At 50.4% G+C, this 27,887-nt stretch overlaps 1 protein-coding gene across 8 annotated transcripts in view; it reads left to right on the forward strand.

The window, feature by feature from the left end:
* PHACTR3 (phosphatase and actin regulator 3) overlaps positions 1–27,887 on the forward strand; it is a 206,276-nt gene that overhangs the window by 171,055 nt on the left and 7,334 nt on the right. For all 8 annotated transcript variants that reach the window (XM_086330980.1, XM_086330979.1, XM_086330975.1 and 5 more), the window contains one exon: positions 25,386–25,441. In XM_086330980.1, coding sequence (XP_086187106.1) covers positions 25,386–25,441 — 56 coding nt within the window. The remainder of the gene's footprint in view (positions 1–25,385; positions 25,442–27,887) is intronic.

A 27,887-nucleotide genomic window follows, 5' to 3' on the forward strand; every position in this document is an offset into this window, starting at 1 on the left:
TATCCTGAAGTGCAGTTGGTGTTTTCGTCTTGTGTATTTTTTTTAAATTTCCAGACCCTGACTCTTTCATCTTTTGGGCACTCCTAGAGCGTTTTTGGATGAAGTGGTCTTGGTCTCCCCCACTCTATGTGCTGCTCCTTGTTGTGGAGGGGGGGCGGCATATGAAGTCAGAGTCAGCTTGGGGGGAGTGAAGCCCCGTGGTAGTTCTCACCCGCTTTCTGTCCAGCAGCCCAGCCCACCTTTACTGTGTGTGTAAATGAATCTGTAGCGTCTCACAGACCCAAAGCTCCAGGGCCTCACACAGTGGGCGAGTTCTGGAAGTTATGGTCTTGCTTCAGTACAGTTGTGTGCTCACCGTTTAAGAGGAGCCGGTGATAAGGGTGCCTGACAGCTTTCTTTATTACTATTGTTGTTGTTATAAGCTTGAGGTGTCCAGCACTAGAATTCAGCATTTGTTTACAAAATTATCAAATGACAACTTTGCCTCTAAGTGCAGAGCCCGTGCAGTGAATTTTGCTTGCTTTCCCTCATTTCATTTAATCTTTGTAGGAACCGATCGTCATCATCTCCATTTTACAAATGAGAAAACTAAGAGTTGATGAGAGAGGTTTAGAAACTTGCCCGGGGTCACACAGCTCTGAGGAGGTGGGCTAGGTTCCTCAGAACTCCCAGCCTGGGTGGCAGGGGAAGCAGGTTCTCAGAGGCGGTCTCTGGCTTATCTGAGTCTCTGGGTTTTCTCATTTTGTGTGGCTTCCGTCAGGACATTCAGGCCTCCAGCCAGGCCTGGAGCCTCTGTGCAAAACGCTTCATGCCTGTGTTAAGGTGGGGATCACTGGAGGGGATGCAGATGTGCCCCCTATCCCTGAAACAGCACGGTTAGTGAAAATATCCAGAGAGAGACTCTGGGCCAACCATGGGCTTTGGGGAAAGGCAGCCAGGAGGGTTCAAATCCCAGGCTTCCCTCACAGTGCTGTGGGCTTGTGTCAGCGCCGCCTTCTCCGAATCTCCCCCGGTTTGTAAATTCAACACCGTAGCAGCACCTTCCTCCTGGGACCTTCGGAAGAGTCTAGGATAGTCCCTCTACAGACAGGTGAAAGTGTGTTCCTGGTGGGGAGGGGAGGGGCGTGGAGCTGCTGCTGATGGTCCTGGCTGGATGCACTTAACTAGTGGTCATCTAGGAGGGGTGGAGGCCAGGCCAGGGTGCTGAGCTGCTGTAGAACTCAGGTTGTATTAGTGTAGTTGTTAACGACCTTGCTTTTGTTCCCCATGAAAGTGTTAGTTGCTCAGTTGTGTTTGACTCTTTGCAACCCCATGGGCTGTAGCCCATCAGGTCCCTCTGTCTGTGGGATTTCCCAGGCAAGGATATTAGAGTGGGTTGTCACTCCCTCCTCCAGGGGATCTTCCCAACCCAGGGATGAAACCCAGGTCTCCTGCATTGTAGAAGATTCTTTACTGTCTGAGCCACCAGGGAAGCCCTTATGGTGCAATTTGCCTGGAGCTGGGGGGCGGGGTGCCAGGAACCTCCAGAATGCTGCATGACCTTCTATTAAGTCTCCCTTGGGGGCTCCTCTGCTCTAGGACCGCCTTGTGAGAAGCTGATGAATGCTCAGTAGTGTCCTCCAGGAGCTGGTAGTTAGCACGTTTGTGTGGGCATTAAGTGCTCCTCGAGCTGGTTCCTCTGCATGTCCTGTTCTCCCGTTTCCAGAACAAACTGCCACCACTCAGGCCTCCAGGAAACACAAGTTCCCAGAAAACAAGTGTTTTGTGCTACTGCTCCCCTCCCCCGCACCTGTTTTGAAAACTGCAGAACTTAAGGAGGCGGCTTGTTGCTTTTAAGGATGGTGGTGGAGATTGGCACCCCTGATAATCATGCCGTGGGGCTTTGTTTCTGCTAAAGGTGCCAGGAAACCTGGGGCAAAGAGCAGGGTCTCAGTTCTGTGGACACAGGGTTTTGAAAATATTGAAACCTGACTTTTTCTGGGCTTAGCAGGAAAAAAAAGACTTAATTGCTGGAAAGGAAGCTGCTCCTTTGGGAAGTGTTGAGGCATCCTTGCAGAGGGCGGGGGATTGTATAATAACGGATATTGATAAACACTTGCTGATTTTCCTCTTCAGCAGTGCTGGGTAAGAGCCCAGCTCCTCCTGGGTGTCTTGAGTCCAGCCATGCAGACATCATATAAGTGGGGACAGAGAAGCATGGTTATTAATGATGGTCATTGTTAACACTTATTTAGTGTCTTCTGTGTACCAGCTTCCTGCCAAGTGTTTCAAACACATCACCTCCTTGGAGCCTTGTGAGAGCTCTCTACGGTAGGAATTGTTAATAGTCCTATTTTTGGATGAAGATAACTGGCTCAGGACAGTGCAGTCCCTTGCCTGTGCTCATACAGCAGGAAGTATGGGGGGCGGGGTCATCGGTCATCCCATCCACGCCAGTCCCCACATCAGAGCATCCATCTAGGTCACTAGGGAGTTTTGTGAAAGTGCTGATTCCGAGGCCCCACCCCAGATCTCCTGAACAGAGCCCTTCCCTTGAGTCTCGCTTCTGTCTTGCGCTGAGCCGTATTCCCTCCCTCAGGACCCTTGGGAGACTGTTCTTGGAGACCTTGGGACCAAAATAAGCCACACTTATTACATTGGTTTTTTAAGGAGCATGCATGTTTGTAGATAATTGTGTTTCCCTTTTTGTCCTGGCTACCAGGAAGCTCGGAGCCAAGTGTGCAACTAACTGCCTTATATCATTTGGGTTGTGTGTCTATGTTTAACCTTCTCTTGTATGGCCTTTGTCTTAATTTCATCAACTTTTTTTTGGAAGGAAGGAGTCTCACATTTATTGATCATACTATGTCTAACTCACCTATTTACATTTTTGTCATGGTTACCAGAAACCAAATAGGTATTAAAATAGACTCCTGTCATTTGACTTAACATTGGAGATTTTGGATAATTGCCAGTAATTTCTAAAGTATAGAACTTGAAGTTTTTCTAAAGCATTCATGCAAAGCCGATGCCCACCTGAGGCTGAGGCTGTGGAGAGAGTGAGGAGCCAGGAGTGAGACAGGATTACTGGGGAGCATCTCTGTTTCAGTTTGAATTTTCTTTTCTTACCTCTCTTTCCCATCTGTTGTAGTTCTCCAGATGTGCTCTGGTTGTATTCCTTTAAAAATTTGTTTTATTAGAGTATAGTTGCTTTACAATGTTGTATTTTCTGCTGCATAGCAGTGAATCAGCTGAGAGTGTGTGTGTGCATATGTGTATATGTATCCCTTCTTTTTGGGGTTTCTTTCCCATTTAGTTCACCACAGAACATTAAGTAGAGGTCTCCATGCTATACAGTAGGTTCTCGTTAGTACCTATTTTATACATAGTGCTATATAATGTTAATCCCAATTTCCCAATTCACCCTGCCCCTCTCTTTCCCACCTTGGTGTCCATACATTTGCCTTTACATTTGTGTGTCTCTTTCTGCTTTGCAAATAGGTTCATCTGTACCATTTTTCTAGATTCCACATATATGTATTAAATATATGATATTTGTTTTTCTCTTTGACTTACTTCACTCTGTATGCCAGTCTCTAAGTCCATCTGTGACTCTGCAAAAGCACGGTTTCGTTCTTCTTTATGGCTGAGTAATATTCCATTGCATATATTTGCCACAGATTCTTTATCCATTCTTCTGTTGATGGGCATTTAAGTTGCTTCCATGGCCTGGCTGTTGTAAATAGAGCTGCAGTAAACATTGGGGTGCATGCCTCTCTTGGAATTATGGTTTCCTTCAGGTATGCGCCCAGGAGTGGGATTGCTTTGTTGTTTTTTTTTTCAGTGTTACTTTAATTTCCTCAACTCTTAATTTTATCTTTAGAAAGTATATTTTTCTATACATGATTTCAAATCCAGTTCTCAACTTTAAATATAAAAGTATAACTAAAAATACATATTTTTGTGTATACACAAAATAGCATACACGAGATTTTGCCACTAGCATCGTGGCAGAGGGTTTTCCATTCTTCTGCTAGTGTTTAAATTTTCATTTGTAATAGTGGTCTAGTGTGTAAGGGACAGACGGGCACCTTTTCCCTCTTGCTGTCAAAATCTTTACTTTTAATATAGAACTACATACAGTGCTTACTTCTTTTTATGTGTTATTCATAAGAACAGCATTTCTAGAGGGTTTCCCTGCTGGCTCAGTGGTAAAGAATCTGCCTGCCAATGAAGGAGACGTGGGATCTGGATCTCCCTGCATCAGGAAGATCCCCTGGAGGAGGAAATGGCAGCCCACTCCAGTATTCTTGCCTGAAAAAATCCCATGGACAGAGGAGCCTGGCAGGCTGCAGTACATGGGGTCGCCAAAGAGTTCCACACGACTAAGCAACTAAAACAACAACATCATTTCCAGAAATGAGAAAAGAGGAGGGAAAACACAGTGAGTGAGATGATTTCATCATTCATGAATGAAGACCAGTTGTTAGCAGAACTCCGTAGATCACTGGGAAATAGCCTGGAATTCATGGTTTGGGAAGGAGGGAGCAAAATTTCTAAATAAACATATGAAGATAATTCAGCTTCACTAGTAACTAGAGATGTGAAAAATTTATAATAACAAAGAAACTTTCATCCCCAATTAAAGTGACTGGAAAGTTTTTAAATATTTTAAAATATTTTTACATTATATTTTGCTAGCATAAATACTGATAATGAACTAAAAACACCCCATCCTAGAGGGTGGTGGTTTACATGCCACCCACCACTGGCAGGCATGTGACTCAAAAACAGCCAAGCGGGTGAACAGCCAGGATGGCAAGTCGCATATTTTAACCAAACACTCCACTCCAGGGCAATGGCACCCCACTCCAGTACTTTTGCCTAGAAAATCCCATGGATGGAGGAGCCTGGTAGGCTGCAGTCCATGGGGTTGTGAAGAGTCAGACACGACTGAGCAACTTCACTTTCACTTTTCACTTTCATGCAGTGGAGAAGGAAATGGCAACCCACTCCAGTGTTCTTGCCTGGAGAATCCCAGGGATGGGGGAGCCTGGTGGACTGCCGTCTATGGGATCACACAGATTCGGACACGACTGAAGCGACTTAGCAGTAGCAGCCACTCCAGGGAGCATCCCTTTCTGGTGCATCAGAACTAACAAGCGGATAAGGTCCACATCCTCCTCTGGTCTTTTGTCTGCTTCAGCGTCAGCAACTCTAGAACCTTCCTTCTTGTTCTCTGCCATGTGGGGCCATGTACACCTGCCGTAGCATCACTGAGGGTGCAGCTCCTGAGGGCCCAGTGCAACCACCCCCGGCTCGTGTAATGACAGCTGTTAGCACCACACTTCAGTACCTTGTAGATTTGCCTCCTACCCCACGGTGTACGCACACTCACTGTGATGTAAGGGGATGTTGTGATGACTTAACGGGGAATCTGGTTGAGACTGCAGCAGAGCAGGCCTGTTTCTCCCACGGCATCGCTTCCACGCCCTTGCATGTCTCCGGGGAGCACAAACCCCGTCACAAACCTCGGGTCCCTGCAAAGCGTAGGGGCTGGGTGCCGGGGTGCAGAGGCGCATCAGGAACCATCATATCTAATCAGATACGTACAAAATAGACATATGAATCAGCCACGGAAGCGAGGGTCTAGGAGGAAGAGATTAAGCTGGCAGGAGGGAGGCAGAGTTGGGGTGAGGCTTTGAAGAGTGGGTAATGAGGAGCATGGTCTTGATACGTGTCAGTCCACATGGTGGGCTGGCGTGCAAGGATGTCCCAGGCAGAGAGCAGCTGCAAGAGGGTACTGCAGCCTGAATCCGCATTGCCTCTTGGAGAATGTGGTGTGGTTGTGAGGAGCTGGGGTGGGCAGGGTGGGGGAAGCTGAAGGGCTCAGCAGGACCAAGGGGTGGGCGCCCTCTTGCTCCTGGTCCACACACAACCACCTCTGGTCCCTCCCAGAAGGACCCTCCCTTGATGCCCCCACCCCCATCCTCCCCAGGGTCATGGCCTCATAGCCTTTCTCTCCATCCCATCATCCCACTGTTTTCTTCCCTGCAATAACTGCTGTCTGAAGTTACCCTTTATTCCTTCATTTGCCAGTGTGGGGTCTGGCTCCCTACTAGAATGCCAGGATCCTGTCTGTTCTCACTTGATGGTCCCTCATCCATTGAGCAGCCACTCCATAAATTGGTGCAAACAGTGGCCAGAGACATCTGGCCTTTCCTGAGAAGCAGTGAGGGTCCCAGAGGGGTTGCAAGCAGGGGTGTGGCAGGGTGAGGGCATATCCGAGGACCCCTCTGCCTACATGTAGGGGGTCAGCAGGGGGCCTAAAGCGGCCACGTGACTGGTCTGTAAGAGCTGAGGAGAGGAATGTCAGCACATGACAATGGGACTGGAGAGGGATGGACTGAGAGCCGGGACAGGACAGGGAGCAGGATGTGGGTGAGGGCTGGAGGAGGTGGCCCCAACAGGATGGAGTTGATGCTCTGCGCTGGGGGAGGGAAGACAGGAAGAAGGCAGGCAGGTGCAGGAGGGAGGCTCTGTATCCATGTTTGGACACGCATCCCTGGCACTCTTCCTGGGGGTCCAAGCCATGAGCAGGAGTGGGAGGACCATGTGGAGGCACCTCCCCGGCGGTGTTGAACTCGGGATGCAAGTTACCAGCAGCACCAGCTCAAGATCAGGGTCACTGAAGCACCAGCACATTTTCCGGGTTGTGAGGTTCCTTTGATCGTGGGTGCGTTTCCTACCACAGGGTGTTCCCTCCAAACATGCAGCACAACAGAGGCACAGCAAGTGGCCGGCTGTTTTCCTGAGAGGGACCCCTGGGGACAGAACAGGTGTGTTGGGTTTAATAGGTCCCGTCCATCTATGGGAACTGGGCAGCATTAAATGTAATCCAAAGGAAGTGAGGGAACTTGAAACCCACATTCCTCTGTTCCATCAGCCTGCAGGCCTCCAGCCACGAGGTGATGCTGAGTAATTTGGGGATTTCGGTTGGTACACTGGGGCAGGTGTTTCTGCTTGGATGCAATGGGACAAGGGCAGCTGAGTCCTTCCTCATGTTGCTGAGGAGGGGCCAGGCCTGGGCTCCCTGACTTTGGGAGGTGGAATCTTGCAGCCAGGCTGGGACTGCCACTGGGGGCCCAGCTGGACTGAGTCAGGAGAGGCCGCTGTTGAAGGAGGCTGCTGGTTAATGAGCCGCCGTCCGCAAGGAAGGCACAGGGTGTTCTCCCAGCCCAGCTCGACTGCACGGCCAGAGCCTCAGAGGGCTGGACTCAGCATTCCAGGGCAGACACAGGACAGGACATGTGTCTGCCCTGGCTCTGAAACGGCCGGAGGGACAACTTCTAAAGGGCTTTTCAGACAATAGAGGAGAAGAGGGGACTGATGGTCAGCAGTAGAAGCATCGAGAGCTGGTGTGCACCAGCGTCCTGTGCAGCCCTGACGGGTCTTATCGTTGCACCTGGTGGGCGAAGGGGCTGACCTGGAAGACCTTGTGTGCGACCCCCTTGGCTCTCATCCTGGTCAGAGGAAGTGTCTTTGTGTGGTGGGGAGAGCATGGACTCTGGGCAGGATGTCTTGCTTCCTGTCTTGGCTCTGCTGTTTTCTGGCTGTGTGACTACAGGCAGGTGACCTCTCTGGTGTGTGCCTCATTGTTCTCTTCTGTAAAATTGGAATGATTACAACAAAGCCTATCTCTTAGGGCTGCAGAAAGGATGCAGAGAGACGGGATACGTAAAATGTCTGGACTTCTGTGTGGTAGGGAGGAAGCACCAGAGAATAAAACAAACAAATATGGAAGTAGGGAATTTCTTTTAACAGTGTGAAATGTAATTTCCATACCGTACAATCCACCCTTTCAAAGTGCACAGTTGAGTGGTCCTCGTATATCCGTGAGTTGTGTGTCCATCACCACTAGCAATTTTAGAACGTTTTCACCACCCAAAGGAGCCCCTCACCCCTGAGCCTTATCTCCAATCCTTAGAACAGTACCTGGGCCATGTGGGCACTTGGTAATTTCTCAGTTACTGTCACAAGGGTTGAGGGATATGCTTGTATGAAGGCCCATTATCATGATCAGTGTCACCATCCTGTTCTTCACTAACTTTATTCTCTTCCTCAGCATCTTCATCACCATCACTGTCTTGATCCTCTTCACCATCTTCATCACCTCGTCCGTCACCTTGTCCATCTTCATGACACCACCATCATTTTCATCAGTGTCTTATCCATCTTTTTCTTCTCTTTCTACATCATATGTCTTCATCATTTTTGTTATCTTCTTCTTCATCTTCTTTCCCACCATCTTTAGCAACATCTTCATCTACATCTCTATCATCACCATCAGCATCTTCATTGTCCGTCTTTGACACATGGGAAGCACTTAGGAAACAGTGGCTCTCGGTCTCCTTGAGGTCCAGGTACCCCACTTCCAGAATTGAAGCCCACATCTGAGCTTCACGCTGACTCTTACTTGGAGAGAAATGGGGCCTGAAGTGGTGGAAGGCTGAGGGAGGGGCGAGGACCCCTCAGACCCTGCCAGTCCAGCTCAGGGTGCACCCAGTACAGTAACTGGTTGGGGTGGTGATCTCAAGTTACCAGCCACCCTGAGAGGTACAGGGTCCAGGTCTCTACAACCCTCCGAAGAGGATTTTGAGATCCCAGGAGCAAAGACCTTTGTATTAGCAGTTTCTCTTCTTTTTTTGTGTGGAGAAGCAAATTTACCAGACTTACTTCCCCAGCCCTCCAGGGACTCTGGGCATATTCTCGGGGCTCTTAGTCTCCCTCTGTTTAGAAACCTCAGGGGACACAGAGGCCTGTTCTACCCAGATAAACCATCCCGGCCCCTAGCTTGGTGCCACCTCCCTGCTCCATTGCTGTGGCAAGAGGCCCGTGTGAATATGATGTAGCCTCCAAGGTCAAGAGGAATGCTGGGGTTAACTAGGCACCTGCAACGATTTGTTGCAAAAATACAGAAAGGACTCGTAGGGCAGGGCTGAGAATGGGCCCTATGGGATGTTGGGGGGGGAGGGTAAGACGAGACCTCCCCCTCCCGACTCTGGAGGGAGAGATGCGGTGGTCCCACAAGGTCTGGGAGGTGGGCGAGGCCAGGACAATGCAGGCAGAGCAGTGGCTGTGAAGCCTGGGTCTCACGTGTTCTGCTTTTCACTGGAAGTAGCTAAGCAATAGAAAATAGCACTTCCAAATCAGGAAAGGTTTAACAAAATCTAAGCCTCCGAGGATATATGCGTACAAATTGGACTTGGGGTAGAGCACATGGTGTCCAGATAACCATGTTGTCTGGCTCATTATGGCTTTTTTTTTGTATAGTTCTGTGTATTCTTGCCATCTCTTCCTAATCTGTTCTGCTTCTGTTAGCTCCTTACAGTTTCTGTCGTTTAACATGCCCATCCTTGCATTATGTATTCCCGTTGTATCTCCAGTTTTCCTGAAGAGATCTCTAGTCTTTCCCTTTCTTTTGTTTTCCTCTACTCCTTTGCAGGGAAGGAAGAGCAGCATCCAGGGCCCCAGGCCCCCTGCAGGTGGGGCTCAGGCCCCCTCGTTCTCATCAGCTCGTGGCCTTTGAGACTTCCCATGGCGTCAGCTGCTCTTGGTTTTCCTCAGTTGCTTGGGAGTCTGTCAAGGAAAGTACAGCATGTTTTATAAGGAAATGCAAAGCAATACCAGTCTCCCTTCAGCATCAATAAAACATGATCCATACCCAGGGGCGCAGGTGGTCTGGTGGTTGAGAGCTCACGTGGCTGGGAGGTGCAGACTGAGGGAGCCCAGGGTAATCACTCCATCTGTCTGAGCCTATGAAATGGGTGGTGATGCTTGCCTGCTTTACCCAGAGTCTGAGCTTATCCTGCACAAGTTATAGTCCCAGTAGTAATAGTGCGGTGGTAGCTTGGTGGTTGTTTGGTTACTAAGTCATGTCAGACTCTTTGTGACCTCATAGACTGCAACACGCCAGGCTTCCTTGTCCTTCACTATCTCCCGGAGTTTGCTCACATTCACGTTCATTGAGTCAGTGATACTATCCAACCATCTTATTCTCTGTCACCCCCCCTTTTCCCTCTGCCCTCAATCTTTCCCAGCATCAGGGTATTTTCCAATGAGCCAGCTCTTTGCATCAGGTGACCAAAGTATTGGAGCTTCAGCATCAGTCCTTCCAATGAATATTCAGGGTTGATTTCCTTTAGGATTGACTGGTTTGATCTCCTTGCAGTCCAAAGAACTCTCAAGATCTTCTCCAGCATCAATTTTTCGGCATTCAGCCTTCTTTATGGTCCAACTCTCACATCCTAAGCTGTCTTGATTTGTCAAAGCTTTCCTTCCAAGGAGCAAGTGTCTTTTAATTTCATGGCTGCAGTCAACATTGGCAGTGATTTTGGAGCCCAAGAAAACCAAATCTGTCACCGCTTCTACTTTTTCCTCTTCTATTTGTCAGGAAGTGAAGGGACTGGATGCCATGATCTTAGCTTTTTGAATGTTGAGTTTTAAGCCAGCTTTTTCACTGTCCTCTTTCACCTTCATCAGTGGCTCTTTAGTTCCTCTTCACTCTCTGTCATTAGAGTGGTATCACCTGCATATCTGAGGTTGTTGATATTTCTCCCAGCAGTTTTGATTCCAGCTTGTGATTCATCCACCCTGGCATTTCACATGATGTACTCTACGTAAAAGTTAAATAAACAGGGTGACAATATATAGCCTTGACTTACTCCTTTCCCAATTTTAAACCAGTCCATTGTTCCATGTAAGGTTCTAATTGTTGCTTCTTGACCCACATACAGATTTCTCAGAAGACAGGTAAAGCGGTCTGCTCTTTCCATTTTTTTAAGAATTTTCCACATTTTATTGTGATTTACACAGTCAAAGGCTTTAACATAGTCAATGAAGCAGAAGTAGATTTTTAAAAAAATTATCTTGCTTTCTCTGTGATCCAACGAATCCTGACAATTAGATCTCTGCTTCCTCTCCCTTTTCTAAACCCAGCTCTTAACATTGGGAAATTCTTGGTTCATGTATTGCTGAAGCCTACCTTAAAGGATTTTGAGCATAACCTTATAGCATGCGAAATGAGCACAAGTGTAAGGTAGTTTGAACATTCTTTGACATTGTCATTCTTTGGGATTGGATGAAAACTTTTTCCAGTCCTGTGACCACTGCTGAGTTTTCACAATTTGCTGACATAGTGAATGCAACACTTTAACAACATTATCTTTTAGGATTTTAAATAGCTACGCTGGAATTCCATCACCACCACTAGCTTTGTTTGTGATAATGCTTCCTAAGGCCCACTTGACTTTACACTTCAGGACATCTGGCTCTAGGCGAGTGACCACATCGTGGTTATCTGGCTCATTATGACTTTTTTTTTTTGTATAGTTCTGTGTATTCTTGTCATCTCATCTTAATCTGTTCTGCTTCTGTTAGGTCCTTACCATTTCTGTCCTTTATCATGCCCATCCTTGCGTGATTTGTTCCCATGATATCTCCAATTTTCTTGAAGAGATCTCTAGTTTTTCCATTCTTTTATTTTCTTCTACTTCTTTGCATTGTTCATTGAAGAAAGATTTCTTATCTCTCCTTGCTAGTCTCTGGAACTCTGCATTCAGTTGGGTATATCTTTCCCTTTCTCCCTTGATTTTTGCTTTTCTTCTTTCCTCAGCTATGTGTGAAGTCTCCTCAGACAACCACTTTTCCTTCTTGCATTTCTTTTTCTTTGGAATGGTTTTGGTCACCACCTCCTATGCAGTGTTACAAACCTCCATCCATAGTTCTTCAGGCAAGTTGTCAACCAGATCTAATCCCTTGAATTTATTCGGCACCTCCACTGTATAATCATAAAAGATTTGATTTAGGTCATACCTGAATGGCCTAATGGTTTTCTCTACTTTCTGCAATTTAAACCTGAATTTTGCAATAAGGAGCTGATGATCTGAGCCATAGTGAGCGGCAGGTATTGTTTTTGCTGACTATATAGAGCTTCTTCATCTTTGACTGCAAAGAATATAATCAGTCTGATTTTTGTGTTGATCACTTGGTGATGTTAATGTGTAGAGTTGTTGCTTGTGTTATTAGAAAAGAGTGTTTGCTATGACCAGTGCATTTTCTTGGCAAAACTCTATTAGCCTTTGCCTACTTCATTTTATACTCCAAGGCCAAACTTGCTTCTTATTCTGAATATCTCTTGACTTTTCACCTTTTGCATTCCAATCCCCTGTGATGAAAAGGACATCTTTTCTTGGTATTAGTTCTAGAAGGTCTTGTAGGTCTTCAAAGAACTGTTCAACTTCAGCTTCTTCAGCATCAATGGTTGGGGCATAGACTTGGATTACTGTGATGTTGGATGGTGTGCCTTAGAAACAAACCGAGATTATTCTGTCGTTTGACATTGTACCCAAACAATACATTTTGGACTCTTTTGTTGACTCTGAAGGCAGCTCCATTTCTTGTCAGGGATTCTTGCCCAGCAGTAGATAAATGGTCATTTAAATTAAATTCACCAATTGCCGTCCATTTTAGTTCACTGATTCCTATGAAGATGTCAATGTTCACTCTTGCCTTCTCCTGCTTGATTGCATCCAATTTACCTTGATTCATAGACCTAACATTCCAGGTTCCTGTGCAAATTTTGCTTTACAGCATCAGACCTTACTTTCACCACCAGACACATCCACAACTGAGCATTGTTTCTGCTTTGGCTCAGCCACTTCATTCTTTCTGGAGCTATTGGTAATTGCCCTGAGCTCTTCCCCAGTAGCATATTGAACACCTTCTGACTGGGGAGGGTGGGAGCTCATCTTCTGGTGTTGTGTCTTTTTGCCTTTTCATACTATTCATAGTCATGGGGTTGTTGCAGCGGGAATACTGCAGTGGTTTGCCATTCCCTCCTCTAGTAGACCATGTTTTGTCAAAACTCTTCTCTATGGCGTGTCTGTCTTGGGTGGCCCTGCATAGCATGGCTTATAGCTTCATTGAGTTACACAAGCCCCTTTGCCATGACAAGGCAGTGATCCATGAAGGGGGGTAGCTATGTTAACATTTATTAAATGTGGGTTGTATGCTAGAGACTGTTCTGCCTGCATTCGCTGAAGCCTAAGATGTAAATGCTATTGTTAGCTGTCTTTCATAGCTTAGGAAATGGTGGTTCAGAGAGGTTAGGTAAGATGTTCAAAGACATATAGCTAGTATGTCCTATAGCTGAGATTTGACCCAGTCAGGCTGGTTCTGGACACTGGGTCTGGAGGCACCCTGCTTCGTGCAATGGTTGTAGACAGACAGGCTGGCATGTTTGTTCCATAGTCACTGATGATCCAGGCTTCCCTCTGTCTTCCTGCCCAGTTATGCTCACACTGACACTTAACCCTGTATGGTCCAGGATGGCTTCAGGAGCGCCAGACATCACATTCAACTCTCAAAGGTACATAGATCCCAGCTGAGTCAGCTCTTCAAAAGGACTCTCTTTAGAGGCTTTTTGGCACACTTCTCCCTACGGCTTCTTCGTCAGAACCTCTCTCATATGGCTATGCTTAAATTGGAAAAGAGGCTTCCTTGAGTGGAATCGGCTTTCTGATACTGTGTACATAAGAGGGGAGAATGAAGACTGTGTAGGTAACTAGAGGTCTCTGCTATTGTTGGTGTCCAAGCTAATTTTGTTGTGAGAGAGACTGAACGAAGTAGGGAAGTGGGGGAGCAAACAGATGGACGAGTGAGTGAAAACCCTGCATCTGTGAGGTCACAAGCTGGGGAGTCCCTTGGAGCCCCTGTAGTCGGCATTTCTAGGTGCCTTGTGTTCCCCATTGTGCAGTGCTGGGCCCAGGGATTTCAGAGGTGGCAGGAAGCTGGGGCTGGGGGTGCAGACTCTGAGGGGCCCCTGGGATGACGGGGTCAGACACCAGTGTCCCTTCCTCACTGGTGGTGTTGATAGTGGAAGTCACTCCCTTGTGTCCGGCTCTGTGACCCCCATGGACTGTAGCCTGCCAGGGATTCTCCAGGCAAGCATATTGCCAGTCCATTCTCCAGGGACTCTTCCCGGCCCAGGGATCGAACCCAGGTCTCCCGCACTGCAGGCAGATTCTTTACCGTCTGAGCCATGGGGGAACCTTCTCATTGGTAACCCCTAAATGACATTGAAGCTCAAGGAGAGATACTTTCTGGGCAGCCTCGGTGTACCCACCTTGGCACATAACGCTCAAGATGGAGGAGGGAATGGGAGAGATGCAGGAGCCACGCTCAGGACGTGGCATGGGGAGGGAGGTCAAGCAAGAGAGAGAGTGGTCCCTGCAGCATGAGGGAGACACAGGAAGTGGCCTGCGAGGTCCCGTGTTGCCTCCCATTCACCCCCGGGAGATCCTAATCTCCTCTCTCCCCAGGCTGGTGAGGCCATGGCTTCTTAGCAGTGCTTGGGCGGTTCTATCTCCTGTTGAGACTATTTGGCGTGTGGGGTGATGCCCTTTCCTTTTTTTAAACCAAGGGCAGTTTTGTGGAGTTTGTGTGTCTCTCTGCCCTGCTGTTTCCTCACCTGATATTTGCTTGTTCACTGCAGTCTTGCTGAGCCTCCGCCCTGGGCCTGGGGCACTGTACTAACCTGACTTCCACTCCCGGACCTGCTGGGTGGGGGTAGCAACCAAGAGATGCAGCCCCAGCGCATGGTTAAGATCTTGGCCAAGGAGGAGCCTGGGGTTCAGGGCCCTGGGGAAGTAGCAGGATGTTCAGGATACCCCAGTTGGGGAGACGAAGAGAGGGATGCAAGGGGGTGGCCTTCCACCACCCACCACCCAGGAGAGCTGCCCCAGGAAGGTGGAAGGGAAGGGAAGGGAAGATGGGGGGAGGGCAGGAAATACAGTGTTGGAGGATGGGGAGGGGCAGGACCTGGTTCCAGCAGGGGCTCCATAAATGTGTGGACCTGAGACCAAGTGATCCTCATGCTGGAGGCAGCAGCGGGAAGCATTGTGTATTACTTTAATTTCCCAAATCTGAATAAGGGACCAACACTCGTGATAGATCTTAAATAGCGCGTCTCACTCCCACCCCATCAGAGGCTGCCAGTGTCCAGGGGCTGTTTGGAACCACCCGGAGGCGAGTCTCACCCCCTGTACTCAGTGGACACCCTCCCCATACGGGGGCCGAGCATCACTGAGAAGAGACCACAGACCCATGAGGGAGGGGAGCAGAGCCCTGTCCTCTGTACGCAGCACTGGTGATAAACCCCAAAGGTGGCTAAAGGAAGGAATGATCAATGTGACCTAAGGCATACAGATGTGCATTTATTCTGCTGTCTTTTGAGGTGGAATCAAAGACTTCTCATTGCAGAAGCCTCTACAATTAGTGTTCTTTCTTTTTTTTTTTTTTCTGTGTTTTTTTTTTTATTTTATTTTATTTTTAAACTTTACATAATTGTATTAGTTTTGCCAAATATCAAAATGAATCCACCACAGGTATACACGTGCTCCCCATCCTGAACCCTCCTCCCTCCCCACACCATCCCTCTGGGTCGTCCCAGTGCACCAGCCCCAAGCATCCAGGATTGTGCATCGAACCTGGACTGGCATCTCGTTTCATACATGATATTTTACGTGTTTCAATGCCATTCTCCCAAATCTTCCCACCCTCTCCCCCTCCCACAGAGTCCGTAAGACTGTTCTATACATCAGTGTCTCTGCTGTCTCGTACACAGCGTTATTGTTACCATCTTTCTAAATTCCATATATATGCATTAGTATACTGTATTGGTGTTTTTCCTTCTGGCTTACTTCACTCTGTATAATAGGCTCCAGTTTCATCCACCTCATTAGAACTGATTCAACTGTATTCTTTTTAATGGCTGAGTAATACTCCATTGTGTATATGTACCACAGCTTTCTTATCCATTCATCTGCTGATGGGCATCTAGGTTGCTTCCATGTCCTGGCTATTATAAACAGTGCTGTGATGAACCCTGGGGTACACGTGTCTCTTTCCCTTCTGGTTTCCTCAGTGTGTATGCCCAGCAGTGGGATTGCTGGATCATAAGGCAGTTCTATTTCCAGTTTTTTAAGGAATCTCCACACTGTTCTCCATAGTGGCTATACTAGTTTGCATTCCCACCAACAGTGTAAGAGGGTTCCCTTTTCTCCACACCCTCTCCAGCATTTATTACTTGTAGACTTTTGGATCGCAGCCATTCTGACTAGTGTGAAATGGTACCCATAGTGGTTTTGATTTGCATTTCTCTGATAATGAGTGATGTTGAGCATCTTTTCATGTGTTTGTTAGCCATCTGTATGTCTTCTTTCTTGTGTGATGCATTGTCTAGGAGTGAGAGTTAGACTCACGGAAGCTGAGTCCTTCCCGAGGTGGAAGCCCCACCATTTACAGCTTCCTCTCCCACACGCCTGCATGGCCGTGTTTCAGCATCTCACCTTTACCGACTCCAAGGCAGCCAACTCAGTTCTCCTAGAAAGAATGTTTTCTTTTTCCATCCATATTGAATCGTTTAAATCAATGTACATAAATTCTGATTAAATCACCTAATTACAGATACATGTTCACCTGGTTCGCATAGATTTGGGAACACGGGACCTGTGTTCCTGACAGGGACCTGCTTGCTGACACGGGGCCTGGGGTGCCAGTCACGTGTGCTCAGTGGGGTATGCTTTTCCAGAAGGACTGGGAGCGTCGGTTAATCCAGGTTAGGTCAGTGGAGGTAACTCGAGAGAGCTTTCCCCACGGTATTGTCATCTTTGTTTATGGAGAAGGAGGCTGTGCCTGTGACATAGAAACCCAGCTCCAGGGGAGGTGGTGGTGGTGTTTACTTGCTCAGTCATGTCTGACTCTGCAAATTCATGGACTATAGCCCACCAGTTTCCTCTGTCCTTGGGATTTCCCAGGCAAGAATACTGGAGTGGGTTGCCATTTCTTCCTCCAGGGGATGTTCCCGACCTAGGGATTGAACCCACATTTCCTGCTTGGCAGGCAGATTCTTTCCCAGTGGAGCCACCTGGGAAGCCCCAGGGGAGGTGTGTATTGAGAGATTTATGGCAAGGCGTTGGTGGCAGTGGTTGTGGGGCTGGCAGCACAGGTCTGGCCCACCAATGGGGCAGGTAGTCAGGAAGGGCTTGAACTCCTGTGCATGGACTGAAGCTGGTGTCCACAGGCAGAATTCCCTCTTCACCAGGGAGCCCCAGCCCTGCTCTGCACGTCCTTCCACTGATGGCACCAGGCCCACCTAGGCCATCTAGGACTGTCACCTGCTATGGATGTTAACCTACAAAACACCTCCACCATGGCTCCTAGATGAGTGACTGACTGAAGAACTGGGGTCGGGGCCTCACCAGGTGAACTCCACCGACTGATGGTCCGAGAAGGTTGTGAACAGACGGGGTGGCGGTGTTCGAGTTCACTCCATGACTGGATTTAGAGCTCCAGTGCTTAATCGTGGCATGATTTTGCATCTTCTGAATTGATTTATGCTCCAGAGACCAGCCAGGTGGTCCAGGGAGGACCAGTCTAGACATGCTCATGCTTTTTTACACATGCCTGGAGCTGTACTGCCAACTGACCACAGCATCTCCACCCAGGCCCTTAGTGGGTGCCAGAGCTCTGCCCTGAATCTAGCTCTCACACACTGTGTCCATATGAGCTATCCAGAGAACATCCTCTTAACCCTCAACTGTTGGGCAAAGGATAAATACCTGCATTTGTAGCCTTGTACTGTGCTACGTTGCCTCAGCCATGTCTGACTCTTTGTGACCCCATGAACTGTAGCCCACCAGGCTCCTCTGTCCATGGAATTTCCCAGGCAAGAATACGGGAGCAGGTTGCTATTTCCTTGGATCTTCCCAACCCAGGGATCAAAACTCTATCTCTCACGTCTCCTGCATTGGCAGGTGGGTTCTTTACCACTAGTGCCACCTGGGAATCCCAGGTGCAACCTTGGTAAAGACCAAAAAGTCATCACCAGAGTTCACCCGCTCAGCACACCCCAAGGCCCAGGGTTGGAGTGAAGGTTGGGCCTCCTCCTCCAGCCTGGGGTCTTCCTGGAGGAGGACAGGTGTCTGCCTGGGAGCACAAGGTTTAAGCCAATGGTGCCCCTGGCTCACCTGGGGAGATTTTGTGGGCTGTCACTGGAATGAGCCAGGCCCCAGACTGGGAGACTTGCCCCCGCCTCTTTAGACGCTCAAACAGAACCATCAAAAACAGGACACAAACAGTTTCCCTTGGACACTCAAACAGGAGGGTCCAGAGCTATTAGTAGGACTTGAGCCTGCAGCCTGGGTGTGTGGTGGACATGCATGCACAGAGGGGTTTGGCAGAGCTTTGTTGCTGAGTTTCCCTGAGCATTAGTGTCTTGGAAATTGATGGAAAATGACACACCTTGTTTCATTCAGAACTTTACCAAGAATCACTCATTTCAGGAACAGCTCCCCCAAGGTGGCATCTCTGTGGGTGTGTGAGTGACCAGCATGGACCCCGTCTCTCTGTTTGTAGTTGATGATGTTGTCATGGCAACTGTTTTGTGTAGCCACCTTCACCACGTCACCTGATGTGCTCCTGTTGAACAAGTATGTGTTGAATGGATGTTACTGGATTAAAACTTCCCTTCTTCCTCCTGCATGTTACAGCCAGGTGTCACATCAATTTTTTAAAAGTATGCATGTTCGTGGACTGGAGTAAGGGAAATGAGACCGAATTCTTGTTGTAAAGAGGATGTAGCATCTGAGCTTGTGGCCCTGAATTAGGAGAAGGATGGCTGTGCCTGAGGGAGGCAGTGTGGGCAGCTCAGTGTGAGGGTCACAGTGCACAGAGTCTGGGGAGGGGACCCCGCAGACTCACTGACCTTGTGGGGCTTGTCTTGAGTTTGGTGGGGACCCCAGGTTTGAGGTCATGGTGAGAGTGGGGGGTCATGTTTCATGACCAGCCTGCTGCCATAGGGCATCAAGGAAGCTGGGGGCTGGCAGAGGCTGGTGGCCTGGGGATGGAGAGACAGATGGACATATGAGGTATTGGCTCTAGAACCCAGTGGACTTGGAGATCCCTGGGGACTGGGAGTGTGGAGCCAGAGGGACAGAGGGTGGCCCTGGGTCTGGGATGAGTGTATGACTGGCAGTGGGCACCAGCTTCTGAGTTACGGATGCTGGACAACGGGGACATGTGAGGAGGTGGGGTTGGGGGTCCTGGGTTGTGAGATGCCATGATGGGGGACCAGCAGTCAGCACCTCGCTGGATAAACCCTCAGTGGGCTGATAATTCATCCTCACCAAGGTAACTGCAAGGACAGAGGGGGCTAAGGTCTGGGGGTCTACTGTTCCCAGCATGGATGAGCTGCACCCCTCAGAGCCTGTAGCCTGGCTCTGGTCTATCCATGGCCTCATCTTCATGTTACCTCCTGGAGAGGGCTCCCCTCCCTGATTCTTTCTCCCTGGCCCATCCACATGTCCCTGGTGGTCTCGTCGCCCAGACAGCCTCTGTGGGAACAGAGGAGCTGTCTTCTCGTTCACAGTCCTTGAGCCACATGTCTGGATCAGGAGTCATGATGATGATGGAGGGAGATGCACCCCCCGCCCAACTCCCACCTGCTGGGGAACCCTGTCCCAGGCGGAGACACCAAAATCCTCCTTGGTGACTCAAGGCTGGTGGTGAAGCAGGATGGTATTCCCAGGGAAGAGCTCCCAAAATAGCAGGCATCTCTGGGGGCAGAGAGCTGTCTGTCTGCCACTACAGCTTTCCCTTCCAGGAAGGCGTTCTGCCTTGCTTAGCGAGATTGCGGCTCAGTTCTGTCTGATGCTGTTGTTGTTCAATTACTCGGTCTTGTCTGATTCTTTGCAACCCCATGGACTTCAGCATGCCAGGCTTCCCTGTCCTTCACTATCTCCCAGAGTTTGCTCAAACTCATGTCCATTGGTGCTATCCAACCATCTTCATCCTCTGTTGCCCCCTTCTCCTCTTCCTCTCAATCTTTCCCAGCATCAGGGTCTTTTCCAATGAGTCAGCTCTTTGCATCAGGTGGCCAAAGTATTGGAGCTTCAGCATCAGTCCTTCCAATGAATATTCAGGGTTGATTTCCTTTAGGATGGAATGGACTGGTTTGATCTCCTAGTGCTGTCCAAGGGACTCTCGAGGAGGGGTGTACAAAGGACAATTCAGGCATGGCCACTGACATAGACAGGCCTGGAGTGCCAGGTACCTGGTTGGTGCTTTTCGGGCCATTTATCTTACCTCACAGCAACCCCAATGGGTGCCTATTGTCGTCAGTCCATTTTAGGAGAGGAAACAGGCTCAGAGAGAGGAGCTGGCTCTGCCTGTAGACTGTGTGAGGCAACTGATGGAGACGAGTGTGCCTGGAAAGAGTCTAACTGTGTGTTGAGCCTCCCTGAGGGAGACACCAGCTGCCGGATGCTCCCTTGGGTGGCCAGCCAGGACCACTTGTCCACCACTGGCCTCAGAGCTGAGCTTTGGACCTGCTGTCCTCAGGTCGCCTTCCCACCATGCCTGGTGCTCCCAGGAATGCAGCCACTCCCATCCAGTGTGTATGGGAGGCAGAAGAGGGTCACGGGGTCCTCAGGACAAGGAGGGGATTCCTGGGCCCCCACTCACTCAGGAGCCTGGTCCCATGGTGAGGCAGGTGGAGTGTCCACAGGGGAGCGAGGCCACTGGAAGGTGTGGGCCGTGGGGACGGTGAGGAGCCAAGTGCCCCCTCAGCCCGGCTGCTGCTCTGCGGAGCTGGGGGTGGGGTAGGAGTGCTGATCGATCTGAGGAGCCAGCTCTCCCATGTCTTCAAGGGGAGCTGATGTTTTTAAGAGTGAAAACTCCGATTTGATTAACATTTGCTTCATATTCACATTCTAAAAAGTATCATGGGGGCAGCGATGAGGCTGCTGGCTGGATTTGGACCACGGTCATCTGATGGGGCTGGTGACCAGGCTGTCCCCCCTCACTGCAGGTGGGCTCAGGGAGTGGGGAGCTTGCATACGACTTCCGAGGCTCTGGTGCCCTGATCTGCGCTCGGGAAGGCTCCAGGCTGGACCTGGCTGCGGGCAGCAAGGGGGAGGTGGCTCTGGCCTTGGTTGCACGGTGCCCTGGGAGACAGGGCCAGCATCATGGCCAGCTGTGCATTCGTGTACTAGGTTAGGTGCAGCTGTGCTGCAGTGGAAACCCCCGGATCTCAGGGTCTTTACCCAGAAAAGGCTTATTTCCTGCAGGAGAAGTCCGCTAGTCTGGGTGACCCTCCAGGGCAGCCAACCTCATGCACAGGCCAGCCAACCTCATGCACAGGCCAGCCTGGCTGCTCCGTGTGGAGGGTCTGCCATCTTGCCGTCTTGCCCATGGCCCCCTGGAGGGAGGGGAGGGTTCCCTCTCCCCACAGGTGGGGACCAGTCAGGGATGGGGCGGGAGGATGGGCAGGTGCCTCTCTTTCTCCTGGTTTCTTTTCTTGGTGTCGCTCCCACGCCCACGCAGTGCTGTAACTGGCTGCCACACTCGTGCTTTCTCAGAGGGGAGAGTCAGAAATAGACTGTGGCTTCCCCAGTTCCAGGCGGCACCTGCTCATCACCCACAGCAGCAGCTTCTGAATCAGGAGGGAGCGGACCGCGTGGGCAGAGCTGGGGAATCCCTCAGGGTGCTGACCCTGCCCACCCCTCCCAAGGCTCCTCCCCTGCCTTCCCGAGGCTCCGCCCCTCCCCTCCTGAGGCCACGCCCCCTCCCCCTAAGCGCAGCCAGCCTGGGGCTATGTCTGTCCCGGTCCGGTCCCGGAGAGCCATCTGCTACTGAGGCTCCAAGGATGTTTTAGCAGCACCCTTCCAGGGCCACACGGAGGGAGGGGAACCGGCGCCCATGGTTTTCTGCTTTGTTCAGGCCAGGCATGTTTGTCTGTGCCAGGCTCTGGGGTCTACACGAGGAATAACACCTGCTTACAAGTTTGTTTCTCTGAGCCCCGCCGATCTCACCTGTAAAATGGGCATAATCCCGTTGTCTGTCCTTGACATTAAGGTCGTAGTCACTCCTGCTTTGGGAAGCCCCATTCCCACATGGAGAATGGAGCCCAGTCTCAGGTAGTAAATGAATGGAATATTGTGTTTAATATGTATTTAGTCCAATGTGTATTATGTAATTTGTAGTTTGCACTGTTCTTACTCTGGAGCCAATATCTCCCCCTTGTCTGGAACACTTCACTGGCCTTTGACCACTTGTGGGCCTGGCTCCCGGAGGTTCCTGTCTGATGGGGATCCCTCCCCCCCTACTCCACCCCTGGCAGCTCCACTTCTTCTGTGGGGAGGTTCTGCCCTGTCCTTCCTTGGACTGTAGTCCAGGAGAGTCTGGAGGTGCTTCCAAAGACAGATCCTCTCCACCCCGCCCTGTCTGCTTCACACCCTTCAGCACATTTGGGGCTCCAGAGATCCAGACTTGCAGGCTGGGTGGGTCCTGCCCCCTGCCCCAGAGGTGCACACACACCTCCACTCAGTCCAGTGACACTTGGGAAACCTCATCTCAGGACCTGTGCTCCTCCCCTCCCTCCGGGCTCAGCAATCCCCACTAACCCTTCTGATCTTGACTCAACATCAGCTTCTCAGGCCACCTGTCTGTCCAGGTTGGCCCACCTACCCCCTACGCTATCATGATGCTGTAGGATCCTCCTCTTAGTGCTGGTCACTATGGAAATGAAAGGTGGTTTGTGTGACAACTTCACACTGATGCTGAAGCTCCAATACTTTGGCTACCTGATGTGAAGAACTGACTCAAAAGAAAAGACCCTGATGCTGGGAAAGATTGAAGGCAGGAGAAGGGGACAGCAGAGGATGAGATGGTTGGATGGCATCACCGACTCAATGGACCCGAGTTTGAGCAAGCTCTGGGAGTTTGTGATGGACAGGGAAGCCTGGTGTGCTGCAGTCCATGGGGTTGCAGAGTCAGACAGGACTGAGCAACTGAACTGATTGACTGACTTGTGTGATAACAGACTGAATGTCTGACCCCTCTAGAGCCTGTGCTCCCTAAGGGCAGGGCTGGGTCTAACTTCTTCCCATGATATCCCAGGACTGGGCATGTCCTTTGTGCTCACTAAACCTCTGACACAAGAGGCCTGGTGAACCCAAGTTAGTTCTCAGTCTCATGAGCTGGGGTGTCAGGTACAGTTAGGTGTGAGTCCAAATGGGGACTCTCGACCTGCAGTACTCGCTTCCCTGTGATTGGGGTCCCCCAAGGAGCAGCTCTGGCTGGCAGTCCAGCTGTGGGCTCCTGGGGTCCCTCTGGGTAGAGGGGCAGGTTGCTGACAATCCAGCAGGCTGCATGTTGTTCACAGCTGGTGGACTGCCCCTTCTGGGCCATTTGGAGGTGCTTTGAGGGCCTGCTGTGGCCCTCACCCTGGCAGGCCTGCCTTCACCCCTAGAGCTAACGGTGGAGATTTTGGTGGTGAGATATCCACACTTTTCTGAGACATGCAAGTTGGATGAAATGCCTCTCTGGGACCTCAGTCCATGATCAGCTGACAACGCACAGGTTGGGTTCTCTCCAGACATTTCTTGAGAAATCTCTGTCCCAAGCAAGCTTGGTATAACAGATGTATTTGTGCATTTCCTCATTCAGTTCTCTCACCTTTGTGAAGATCTCTGATTAGTCCTCGTTTTAGAAGAGAACACAGGGCTCCAGTAAGAAAAAGCCCTCCATGGGGGCAACGTGAGTAGAGTTTTGGGGTACTTTTCAGGCTTGAGGAGATGCATGGTCTCCATCCTCAGCTGTCCCTGCGGGCATCATAGCTGGTCAGCTGGCATCCCCTGAGCAACAGGCTCTGCACCTTTTGTGGATTCTCCACAACACTGCCAAAAGTTTCCTCTTCCAGGAAGTCCTCCTTGATCACTGCCCCCATGGCTGTCTCCAAGTCCAGCACCTGAACAGTTAGGAGACACTGTCTAGAAATGTGAGCTTCTCAAGGCTGGTTCCTTGTTTTCTGCTGTCTCTTAGGAAATGGACCTCCCCTGCCTCTGCCCCCTCCCTCCTCCATCACGTCCCCACCCCTGTTTTCTCTTCTCCATGGCATTGCCCACTCGCTGGGATGATTGCTCACTTGCTGTTTGTCTGCCTTCCTCTTTAGACTTGAGTTTTTCAAGGGCAGGACCACTGTGTCCTGGGGCTTGGGACAGTGCCTGGTGCAGAGCAGATACCCCCGCCCTGCCCCAGTCACTTAGTGAATGAATAAATAGCATCTGGGGGGGGGTTTGACCAGGCTGAGGGAGCCCCACCCAAACAGCTTGGTTTTGTGCCTGCTGCTTGCCAGGGAGCGGGAGGCCCTGGCCCCTGGGTGCCAGCCAGGAGTTGTCTGAGGGCACGCTGAAGTCTCAGCAGACATGCAGACAAGATTTTAAGCAACCACCCGCCAGACCGCAGACACACAAAGCCCGCCTAGGAGTCCGACAGCACAGTGTCGCCTAGAGTGTGGAGGGAGGAGCAGCTGAGCCCCCGAGGGCCCTGGGCTTTGTGCTGGGACAGGGGTTATAAATAGGATTATGGCCCCGCATTGTGGGCATTCAGAGGCTCCGCCTGTCACCTCCCTGCAGTGGCAGAAGGATCCGGAAGTGGGGACGTTTTTGGCTCTACCCCAGGGATAACGTTATTGGAGTTACAGAAATAATTGGAGCTTGGCATTAATGTTGACTAATTATGCCTCCCTCTCCTGACAAGCCTTTTATTTATGTATGTATTTCTTCTTTTTGGCTACGTCCTCCAACTCCCTCGATGAGAAGCCATTTAAAAGGAAATGATAATTTGTCCTCCGATCTCACTAAGCGGACGGGCAGAGCAGGCGGCGGGCGGGCGGCCGTGGGCGTGGCCCGCGCGCGCGCTCAGCCCAGGAGATTCCCAGCTAGGATTGGATGCGCTTCTTCCCTACGCGCCTGGGCTCCGCGCCCGCGAGAGGCAGGAGCTTCCCCATCGCCTCCCCGCAGGCAGGGTCGGGTGAGGCCGACCGCGGCTGGAGCAGGACCGGGGCGAGTGCCAGTGTCCGGGTCGCTGGGAGCTTGGGACACAGAAGCTGGAGACGCGGCTGCCCGCCCCTCCCTGCGACCCCAGACAGGGGGCCATCTCCCGGCTAGATCTCGGACCCGCGCCTGGGGAGCCATCCAGCCTGCCGGGCTGGCAGCAGATCTGGACATGATGAGCTGCTTGTCCGGAGTGGGAGCGGGAGCGCGGGCTGCCCCAGCCGCCCGGTGACAGAGGGCCACGTCCCTCCTGCGCGGGGGTCGGACTCGATTTGCCAGCAAGAGGCTGCCTCCGACGGAGGGCCCCCCACCCCTCCACCTCCCCCGCTCCCGTTTTTTGGGAGGCGATCTTCAGGGGGTGCGCCAGCCACCTCGGACCCTCACAGACCCTGGATGCAATTCGCTGGCAGCCACCATGGTGCAAAATGTAATTTTGGTGTTTTTCCGCAGACGACTGAGCCAAAGACCCGCGGTGGAGGAACTGGAGAGAAGAAATATCTTGAAACGTGAGTAGTGGCGGCCCCCTGGGGTTCCCCTCACGTGTGCTCCACGGAGGCTGCTGCGGGAACCTGGCTCTGCAGGCTGGCTGAGCCCTCCTGTGTTCCCCTCGCCCTGAGCTGCTGGGGAACTCTGAAAGCAAGCCCCCGGGAAAGTTGAAACACCCAGCAACATCCCATTGAAAATTAAAAAGGAAAAGGCTCTCCTGGCATCATTAAAAATGTCCCTACTTCGGGGTTGTGTCATGAGTCAGCTCTGTAGTTGGAAGGGAAATGATGTCTTTTGGCAGGCTGGGTTTCAAGCAGGTGTCCCTGGCAATTTGGGACTAGGGCTCCCTCACGGTCACGGACATCACAGGCAGGTGTGGACAGAGTATAAAACCTACCAGGGAAGAGCTCAGCCCTCTGTAGTTCCCTCCCTGGGGAGTAAAGCAGCAGCTCAAAGGAACAGAGAAGCCTAGGAAGTTGCCTGTGGCTTAGAACTCTACAATTTTAGATCCTCACCTCCTTCACATCCCCTGGGTTTTCCCAGGGAGGGCTGTGGTTGCAACATGTGCTGAGCACCAGCATCCAGGAAGAGCCTCCCTGGTGTAGAGAACACTGTTCCATCTCATTAAAGGCATTGAGGATTTGGGTGGTAGAACCCTCTCAAAGGTGTTTCCCAGATACTTGTTACGTATCTGGTCAACAGACTTCGTTTGCGAGGTATTTTCTATAGCATGTTTTCTAAGGGCCTGGATTTTTTAAAATGTTTTCCTCTCTTTAAGAGTGAGCACTACAGACATTCTCTGAATTTGGTTTTTCATTCCATGAACGTCTTTTTACAAAGTTAAGACAGTCCCATGGCTGACCTTCTGTCCAAAAGTAGAAGACAGAAACTCTGGTCTGGGTGCTGAGTCCTAACTGACTGCTTCCTCTTTCTTGACTTTATTAATTGCCTGGAAGACTCCCCCTTTAAGGACTGTTGGAAATATTTAAACCCTAAGATTATTAATTCTTTGTTTTAGGGACTTCCCTGGTGGTCCAGTGGTTAGGACTCTGAGCTTCCCCTGCTGGGGGCACAGGTTCAATCCCTGGTCTGCTGCTGCTGCAAAGTCGCTTCAGTTGTGTCCGACTCTGTGCGACCCCATAGATGGCAGCCCACCAGGCTCCTCCGTCCCTGGGATTCTCCAGGCAAGAATACTGGAGTGGTCAGGGAACTAAAATTCTGCATACTGAGCAGTGCAGGAAAAAAAAAAAAAGTGTTCTTTTTAAACTTGATATGGTGACTGCTATTCTATATTACATCAACTAAGCCGTATCTGAGAATTTCAAGAACATCTTTTCATGGATAGCATACTTAATCAGGTGGGCATATACAAATGTGAAGCTGTTACCGAATATTTGAATTTTAAAAAATTAAGTCACTAACTTATAAAGCTCATCAGTCACAGATGCCCCCTCAGGTAGTGATCTAAAACTCAAATGGGGCAAGTTCAAGGCCCAAGTAGTGCTGCCTTCAGCCTGGTTTGCTGCCCAGAGTGGGCAGAGGCTTTTCTCTCAGGAACCATTTCTCCTGTCAGTGGTCACTTCCTCTTCGCTCTAGTGGATGGCCAGGTCCTCCCACCAGCAAGTGCTTCTAATTGTGTTAATCTTTGCACATAGACACTTGGACATGAAAGCCTGAATATCAGAACTGTGCCTGGTGAGCAGAGATGGCAGGTGGATCCTGGACTGACGGCACTCACCTCCAGGGCAGGAAAAAGGCTCCCTGTGTGGCCCTGACAGTCCCTTCCTTGCCACTCAGCCAGTCAGGTCTGTCCCTAGTTGGAAACTTCCCGAGTGCCCTGGGCAGCATCCTTGAGAATGTCACTGCTAGTTTGGGGTGGGTGGGTGGTTTGGTTTGATTCTGTAGAGATAAGGATCGACTAACTATATATAGTTCAGCCTGGAGCATCATCCCCACAGCCATTGACACTGGCTTGCACTCTTGCTGCATTTTCTGCTTTGAGTCAATGGCTTAGAATATCAGCACATTGTATCTGCTCCCCTTCAAGTAGGGAACTCGTGGCTAACTGAGATCATGTTGGAAGAACACTTGGGCCTGTGTGTTTGTGGATACGAGTGTCAAGACACTAGTGGCCATCTTTTATATGGTTGTATTAGAAGTGGTCATTCAGAGGGGGGCCCACTCTGTGCCGGGCATTGTACTCAGTGCTTGCCTCTCTTCCCTCGCTGAATTGTTACCAGACAGTCGTGAGGTTTGCACGGCTGTTCCCATCTTCCTAGTGAAGAAGCTCAAACTTCGGGAGGTAATAGGACTTTTTAACATGAGTGTTGGCAGAGGGAAGGAGCTGAAGTTCATGTGCAGGTGAATGGCTCCATCATCCACGTTCTGACCACTGCCTTAGGAGCAATAGTGCATCTCTGATTATTTACAGAAGGCACTTGTGTGACTGTCCAAGCTACTGGCACT

The sequence above is a fragment of the Bos grunniens genome, chromosome 13 (genome assembly GCF_055505025.1).
Source record: "Bos grunniens cultivar Pamir isolate PY7600 chromosome 13, Bosgru_T2T1.0, whole genome shotgun sequence".
Lineage (NCBI taxonomy): Eukaryota > Metazoa > Chordata > Mammalia > Artiodactyla > Bovidae > Bos > Bos grunniens.